Raw genomic sequence first — 9,306 nt, forward strand, 5'->3', positions numbered from 1 at the left:
CTCAATTTGTTAGATCAAACCACTCTAGTTTTTTGACCAAGTAATGTATGGGAATACAGTTGAGAGTAACACGTGAATGTCCCTCCTAACTAATCAAGTACGAATAGATTTATTACCTCCATACTTGACAGAACACCTGTTCTTCCACAAGTTCTAGCATAAAAATACAGGGATTACTTGTAACAGGGGTTTATGTACCTTATTGTGAGACTTGATGTACCATTATTTTATCAATAGCGTAGACAGTGGTATCCACATTATTAGAGAATCGTTGCTAAACAGAATTGGCTAGAGGGCTTGACACAAATATATGATCATTTGTGTCCATACGAGGAGCATTACAACAACTAATAAAACAGGTTCTGACCAAAGGTTGTGACTTTATCATTGTAGAAAGCTTGTTTTTGAGGATTCTTCAGAATATAAATGAAAATTTAAATGGAATACATCTATTCCAGAGCTCTATATTGCTGAGAGTATTGTTCCTTTTCTTTCTCACAGGGTCCCAAGCAAAGGAGAAAGTAAAAACCCATTAGAATTAAGTTTTCAAATAGGTTGATCATGTATAGTAGCTTGGTGTTTTAGAGGTGTAAAAAGAACCATAAATACCATGGAAGGAGGAGAATGCTTTCTCACCATAACTGCATTCCGCCTACCCTTTAATAGGAATTTTTTTACTGTAATATTACCAGGATTAGACTTAAAATGTCTACGATTAGCCAAAGCACATATACCCATCCAATTATCCCACCAAAATTGCAAGTGTCAGAATTAATTCTCTGCTAAATTTGTTTTTCAGCTTCCACCTAGTTCAGCAATCTTATATTTACACACCAGAGAGTTACATGTTGCCTACTTCTTGATCACAAGTTTAAATCTTTGGCAGTACTTTTCCCTCAGGAATTCACTCACTAAAGACTTTCTTGTTCTAAAGTTCCACCATTGCTTGTATTCTAATAGCCAAACAAATATCTTCTAGATACCTTACTCCAACACCCCTTTCAGCATATGGGAATCTATGTGTGTCCAACAAGCCTAGTAGTATTTCATCTTCTCTTTATCCAACCCCTAAAAGAAATCAATAGTGATGCTTTTAATCTGCTTGAGAGTAGTTTTGGTAGGAGAGATAATTGGAAGTATATGTATATGAAGGGACTAGAACACAGGCCTAATAAGAGTGATCCTACCTCCATAACTGAGTAGTTTAATCTACCAGCCTCTATATTTGTTAAGTACTTTAGAGATCATATTAGAAAAGTAACTCACCCTCCTACATTTGATATAAAATGGACAACCAAGATAACTATTGGGCTTTCCTTCTTGGTAAAACCTATAAGTTCACCCTGGCAATAACATCAACAGCTATTTGCTCAGGTAACATAAAGTGATTCTTGTCTCTATTGCTTAATTGAACTGAACAAGTCTCATACTTATGCAATATTTTCATAATGAGTTATAGAGAATGCTTGGATATGGAAGACAACACTATAACATCATCTGCAAAACTCAAGTGATTAACTTGAGGTCCTTCCTTCTCCATATTGAAACACTTATATAGATAGTGTTGATACAGGTTATTCAATAGTCTTGACAAAACCTCACCACCAATAATGAATAAGGCAGTTGAGAATGACACACCCTATTTCAACCTCTTTGTAAATTTGAAAAAGCCATGTCTACCTCCATTCACATTTACTAAAGGCCAATTATTTGGCATAATCCTCCACACCATGTCAATTATCACTTCATCAAAGACCATTCTTCTCATCACTAGTCAAGTTTAAGACCTTGACACCCTATCATATGCCTTAGCCATGTCTAGTTTGATAACTACATTATCTCCCACAATAGGCTTCTTAATCCCATGTATAATCTCTTGGTCAAGTATTATGTTTTTAGATATAATTCTCTCTTTAATAAAGCGTAAGTGATTATCAAAAATCAAAATGGACAGAATAGGGGCCAATATGCTATAAATCAATTTTGAGATAAGTTTGTTTGTAAAGTTATCGAGGCTAAGAGGTCTATATTCAGATAGATTGTTGGGATTAGGTACTCTTGGTAATAAAATACGTCAAGCATGAAAAAAGCACCTAGAGATAATATTGCCAAAGAAGAAATAGTGTACCACTTGTAGCAAATCCTAATGGGCCAACAAGCTTGTCAAAAATTTCCACTCATACCATTAAGGCTATACTGCTTGATGCAGTTCTTCCATAGAAGGTAAGACCTTGAGGAGGTGGTTATGTTCCTCAATAACCATTTTGGGAAAAGAATCTTGCATTTCTTTATAAATCTTCTTAGCTCTCCTATAAAAATCATTTCAAAATATGCACAGGCAACATGTGCAATATTTTCATCCCCTTGAATATATTGCCATGCTCATCAGTAATGTAATGAATAAGAAGTCTTCTTCCTATGATTAAGCCATGAAAATATTTGGTGTTTGAATCTCCCTCTTTAAACCACCATAATTGATTTTTTTTTCTAGAGAGTAGACTGTTCTACCTTTCAACATTTGATATTTTAAGCTATATTATAGTTGAGCTTAGCTCTTTTAGCCTCTGTATTATTAAATAATGTCAGCCTCAGCCATCCAGACATTCTCTTTATATTCTATAACTACAGCATAGACTCCATTTCTTTTCAGGACAATACACTCAAAGCGTGAGATACCCTCTAAAATTTCTGATGAAATATCCACATGGGATCACATTCCACAGGTTGAGCCCAATATTCCTTGATAGTGTCCATAAAGGTACTATGATCTACCCAACAATATTGAAATTTAAAATATTTCGTTGGATTGCAAACTCTTTCATAAATATCTATCAATAAAGGGCAATGATCAGATCATGCTGAGGATAAATGAGTAATTGTAGAAGTAAGTTTTTTATCAAGACACATATCATTCACAAATGCCCTATCAAGCCTCTTCTAATTTCTAGTTATACTAGCTCTATTATTGCACCATGTATAATTTTTACCTTGAAATCAAAGATTAGTTAGACTGCACGCTTCTATTACTGCAATGAACTCAATACACTTATTCATATAGTATGGTTGACACAAGATTTTCTTCTATATCAGTTATAAAATTGAAGCCTACAAGAACACACCAAGGTTGAGCACAATTAGAATAGTGTAAGAATCTATGCTAGAGTGGTCTTCTTATTTTCTCTTGACTCTTAGCATATACAAAGGTAAATTATAATACCTTAGGAAGTGAAACATGTTTAACTTCATAAGCTAGTTTCTAATCATCTTTGTAAAGAATTTTATATTCAACTACGTGAATAAAAAAAAAAACCAGATCTTGCCATTATTATTACATGCTGCCTGATCCATGTGAAGTTAAGATTGAAAAAAGAAAAACTAAGAGCTATCAGCAAATGGTTCTAGAATGGCTACATGGACAATTAAAGAATCTTCTTAAGGTGTTGGAGCCTATGCAATACGCCCTGTGTATTAATAATGCTAGCACTTCAACAAGAAGTATTAATCATGATGGTGTTTAGCTTGAGACTTGGTCTTGGACCTGGTAGTGCTAGCAGAATACTAGTGGTAGCCTTTTTACTATTCTTATATTTCTCTCTCTTACCCTGCGACATAGATCATTTTACTCTGTCATCTTTTAACATCCTTATGTAGATCAGTAATACTTTGAGCCTTCTCAAACACCTGATGCTCCAATTTTTCTTAGGTATCATATTTCTCCTCCTTAGGCATGTTTTTCTCCTCAGAGTGAACCACTCTATAATCATCAGTAAGGTCAGGCATATGCATCTTAAAAGATTCAATATTGTTCCTTATCCCGCAAAGGGCAAGTATTGTCCTTTTCATGAAGCAAAATAAATTTATCGTACAATTGTTTATTGTGTACTTCCTTTTCCTTTCTCCTTTTAACATTATCTCTCCTATTTTACTAAGTCCGAAATAAACTTGTTGATAAACAGATTTGGCTTCATAGTGTGACATGGTTGTGTAGTATCCTCTACATCACTAGTTTGAATTTTCTCCATATAAACTTTTTGCCATTGTGATTGGATAACTTGTCCATTTGTACTAGTATGAGTAGGCCCTGACATTGCAAATACATCCTCCATATTGACTACAATCCTATTAGTATCAATAGAAATGGATCTAATTCGAACTGTATAAATATCAGCACGTGTCTGGCCAGATTGATTAACAACCTTATTCCTTTCTATGACTATTTCAACTAGGACCTCATCCTTCTGTTGCACCTCACTCTTTTTTATTACTTCCTCTACCATACGAATGACAGTTGTGTGTTGATTCAATAAATTGCCTTCATCTATTATAGTCTAAGTGTCCTGAGATATAGTTTGGGTCTGAATATGTGATAAACTTGACTCATCACTTGTTGAAATGGAGATGCTGTTTGTTGAACTTGAAACATCTTAACGGGACTTAGGTCTTTAAATTTGTTGTTGTTGAGGTTGAGGAGGAATATATCTCCTTGGTTTTTTTCTCTGGTTATGCCATTGTTGACCGGTGCCCGGTATGTTTTCTTCCTCAAGTTTGTTTTCCTATTCTTCATTTTGAATATGAGTCTCGCTGGTATCATGTGCCATTTCTCCTCCTCCATCTATCATTATTTTATTGTGATCATCATTTTTCTTGATTGTACAAACCACCTTGCTAAGGCAATGATGTATTCTGGGAACCCTTTATACTAAATAGGTTACCCTTTGCCCTCTCCATGCTCATCAGCATCATATCTCTCCCACACCTTCTGAGGCCTAGGTTTAGTAAGGTCAATCTGAATCTTTACCTTTGCTTCACTTCCTATGGTCTTCATAAAAGTAGCAAGATCAAAGAATAACACCTTTCCAATTTGTTCTAACAAAATGCTGACCACCTCAAAATAGTAGAAATGCCCTGGGAGCTCAGGTAAAACAACCCAAACAGGTACAAAAGATGTCTCATCAATTGGTTGAAATATGGGAGTCCAAAATTATATCTTCATTAACTGTCCCTGTAAGTATATTTTTCCTTTGGACCAAATTGTAGCATGATCATAGGCATTATCCAACTCTATACACAAGTGTCTAGAATTAAAATATGTCAGCTTCACACCACCTTTTAGCTAAGTTTGTAGCAAAAACTCTCTTCTAATATTGTCCATTTTAAGCATAGCATGAGTGAATTTGCCAATTAGAGTATACATACATCTTTCAGCTACTTTCTCCATAAAATCTTCTCTCTTAAAAATTACAGCAGGATATACCCAATCGAAGTTGTAAAAGTAGAAGGACTAATATTCATAGGATTCATCTTCATAGCTTTATGAGTTCTATTTTGAGCAATCTCATTATATCAAATAAGAAGAGGATCACTGTCTATTCTGCAGCCAAAATGTCATTGAAAAATAGGTGATCGAATAAGATTCATCAACTCTTTCTCTTTCATGACTAGAGATTTTGTATCATGTGCCCTAATCCCCAAATTCACACAAATTGCTTGTCCAAAAATTGGGGATTTCACCATTGTATCACTATTTTCATAATCATGGTTTGATTTGTGCATAATTTCAGCATTTATAGCCTCGCTTATGACCTGTGCATTTTCCTCTCTTCAAACGTTATGCCAGAATAATCAAATCGTTTTGCTTACACTCCTTTCGAGTATCATCGAGATAATTTTGATCCCTTTGAGTATCACCAAGCTATTTTGATGTTTATTGTGTTTCACAACTTGTACATAGTTGTCACCAATTCCTTCGGTATATAGCACCTATATTATTCAAAAATTTACCTGGTAAGTAATGTGTTGGAACCAATTCCACTATACTATTGACATAATATTAGGACTCGCATCATTCCTCATATTATATGCTACTGTAATAGTAAATGGTAAATTCAGATTACATGCATAAATATTGGATAAGGATTCTAGTAACTGGGGATAGTTTGAGATTTAGATACTTTGAAAATTTATTTTGATATTTAGACACAAGTTTTAAAAAATTAGGTGTTTACATTATTATGACATCATCACTTTTTACATACAAATCTATCACATAAGTTTTAAACTTTACACTTTAGTCCTTCACCTCGTCCATTTAATATTTAATATTTAATATTTTCCACCTTTTTTTATATTTCCACCATTTTTTCAATTTTCTATTTTAATTTAGAAAATTGTCCAAGAAGCCACCAATAGGAGCTTCCTTTTTCACCAATAATATTTTTGATTCCGACCATTTTTCCAGCCACTTTTCCAACAAAAAATTGTTCATCACAACTGAAAATCTCCATTCTTCATCATTGCCTCCATTGTTGTACCATCCTTTTTGAAAAAAAAATGTAAAATTTTTTTTTCACCATTTCTACTAGCTCGAAAAGCTTTCCAAATCCGTTCAATACCTCGTCATTAGATATATTTTAGTAGTTTAGAGTGCTACACATACATTTTTCCATTCCAGAGAGCTAGGAGGGAAGCGATTATAGCGAAAATCAATTGATTCGCTTCTTTGTACAAACGTATTCATACCAATGATCGACTAGCTATAGACCTATATCTTGATCTATTATCGATTTGTGTGGTCTATTATGGCAGTAGTTGAGGTAGTTGTCGTGGGTGGTAATTATATAGGTGCGTGAGAGGAGGGTCCCAACTATTGAAAGTGAAAATCATCTAGAAAGGAGACAGTGCCCATCCCGCCGCGTCGCAATGGATCGTACGACGACATAGTTCAAAGCGTAATTGAGAGCGGAGAATTATAATGCGAGCCAAAGAACATTGTGATTAGCTATCTAATGAATGGAAGAGGTAAAATACATTCCACGTTCATAAATAATGATTGGCATGTATCGTTATACATGTTGGATATCGCTGCCGATGGTTCTAGGCCATTATTGAGGATAAATGTCGTTTCGGGGTCGCCGATAATTCCTCCACCACAGCCGATAATCGACGAACATGATTCATTTGAAGATGAGAGTTTGGATGCTCATCTAGTGGATTCGGAAGATCGTTTAATGGAATTGGAAAATCTAATTTTCTCCGAAGAAGAGGGAGAAGAGTGTGAATTGGGAGCACAAACCAACCACACCTTCTCCGATGAAACTAATTTTCAGGTAAATCAAATATTTAGCAGCAAAAAGGAGCTGAAGCTGTTGTTGGACGTAGCAGCTGTGAGAAATTCTTTTGATTATGCTACGTTGAAGAGCTGCAGCAAATTCCTCAGGGTAAATGTGTTTGTCCTAGCTGCGCGTGGATGTTGCGGGCGAAGAAGTATGAATGCACGGACAGATTCGTCATCTATAAATACGTCGGCAATCACAGTTGCGACGTCGAATAAGACACCTGCTGCCATAGAAAAATCTCATCTAAAGTCATTGCGTCGCTCTGTGTGAACATGTATCGCAAAGGAAAGGGTCCGGATACTAGCGAGATTTGGAGGATCGTTTTTAAGAACTTAAAAAGTAAACCAAGCTATTAGAAATGTTGGGTAGGGGGTGTGATTGCCAAGGAAATGGTTCGAGGGACAGCGAAGCACAGGTATTCCTGCCTGCTTGCTTTTTTGTACATGATCGATGCTCTTAATATTGGCACTACCTATTCCATCATGGTGAACAAGGTCGATTGTAGGTTTATGTACTACTTTTTATCATTGGGCCCTTGCATTAGAGGGTTCGCCCACATGAGAAAGGTTATTGCGGTCGACAACACTCATTTATACGGCAAGTACGTGGGCGTGCTGCTAAGTGTGGTTGCATAGGATACGGAGAACCATATTTATCCCATTGCCTTTTGCATTGTTGACAAGAAGATCGATGTGTCTTGGACGTTTTTCTTTGAGAAGCTGAAGTCTATTATGGTCGATAGACCAGATTTTGCTTTATCTCCGATAGGCATAAGAGTATCGCCAACGACATCGCGAAGGTATACAATCATGCTCATCACGAGTACTGCACGAGGCACCTGGATGAAAATCTCCAGGTAAATCACCACTCCGAAGAACAACTCTATCTATTCTACAATGCGGCAAAGGTATATTATCTCGAGGAGTTTAGCAACCATTTTGTGGAATTCAAGAACTACTGTCCCGAGGTAGCCTTTTTCCTCAAGCATGATCTTGGTTTTGAGAAATGGAGCAGGGCATATTTCCCTAGCAATAGGTTTAACGTGATGACCACAAATATTACCGAGTCAGTGAACGCTATGTTGATTGCCGAAAGGGAGTACCCCATGGCATCCATATTCAATTCGATCACCAAGAGGTTTGGTGAAATATTCAGGGAGAGGCGTGCCTACATCCTCAAATATAAGGATAACAAATTTGTGCCCGCCGTCGAAAATATCTTAAGAGACAATATAAGCGAGGGCGACTCCTTCTATGTGGATAAAGTAAGCTGGGACAAAAGGCAATTCACTGTGTTCGGAAGTAGTTGTATGGCCAAAGTCGACCTACTGGAAAGGTCGCGTTCTTGCAAGAAGTTTGACCTGGTCAAAATACCATGCGAACACACGATGGCCGCTTTACGATTGAAGGACGGTGAAGATTTTGGTTTGAGAGTCTATGATTACTCTTCGCCCATGTATAAAGTGGAAGAGTACCTCCTTGCATATTCAGAATCAATTAATGTTGTCCCTTTGAAGTCCTAATGGCGCGTGCCACAAGAATTGCTAGATGTGAACATTATTCCACCTCGTGGCCACCAAGCTCGGAAGGAAGAAAAGAAACACGTTAAGGGCATAGGCAAGACTTTCAAGTCGAAGAGGAGGAACAAGTGTTCACTGTGCAAGAGACCCGGTCACAAGAGAACCACTTGTAAGAACAACAAATCGTAGTTAGACTTGTATGAATTTTTGTTTTTGTAATTCATGGTTGTGTATGCATTTTGAAAACCCTTCAGTTGTCTGATTAATGCCAGACTTATCGATTCCACTCTGTGTCTATTATCGACCTTTTAAAGTATTGCATATATTATGTGTCAGGTCTATTGCATGTATTTTTTATTTAACACAAAGTTTATTATCGATAACATATAGAGTTTATTAAAAACCCTAAATATTCAAAGGGACAGATGAGCAGTTGAGCATTTATTACACATAAAAAAAACTGTTGCATGTCCAATCACACGTTGTGTCGATTGGGTGTACGCTACCTCTCTTTGATTTTCACCTATTCATACGTGAACGAACTAATGGGCAGGAAGATCAAAGGGTTCTATTTTGGTCTATATAAACACCCATCTACTAGACCCAAAATTCATCTTCATCAACTCATAAATTAGATTTAATCGACAAGATGCTAGATATTTCTTTAAAACC

At 36.3% G+C, this 9,306-nt stretch overlaps 1 protein-coding gene across 1 annotated transcript; it reads left to right on the plus strand.

Annotated features, from left to right (window-relative positions):
• The first annotated feature begins 7,473 nt into the window (after window positions 1-7,473).
• LOC107853237 lies at window positions 7,474-8,637 on the plus strand. Its single transcript, XM_047408290.1, has 3 exons — window positions 7,474-7,530; window positions 7,660-7,716; window positions 7,858-8,637. Exons 1-3 carry the CDS (start codon window positions 7,474-7,476, stop codon window positions 8,635-8,637), a joined length of 894 nt encoding a protein of 297 aa, XP_047264246.1.
• The last annotated feature ends 669 nt before the right edge of the window (window positions 8,638-9,306 follow it).

The sequence above is a fragment of the Capsicum annuum genome, chromosome 3 (genome assembly GCF_002878395.1).
Source record: "Capsicum annuum cultivar UCD-10X-F1 chromosome 3, UCD10Xv1.1, whole genome shotgun sequence".
NCBI classification, from domain to species: domain Eukaryota; kingdom Viridiplantae; phylum Streptophyta; class Magnoliopsida; order Solanales; family Solanaceae; genus Capsicum; species Capsicum annuum.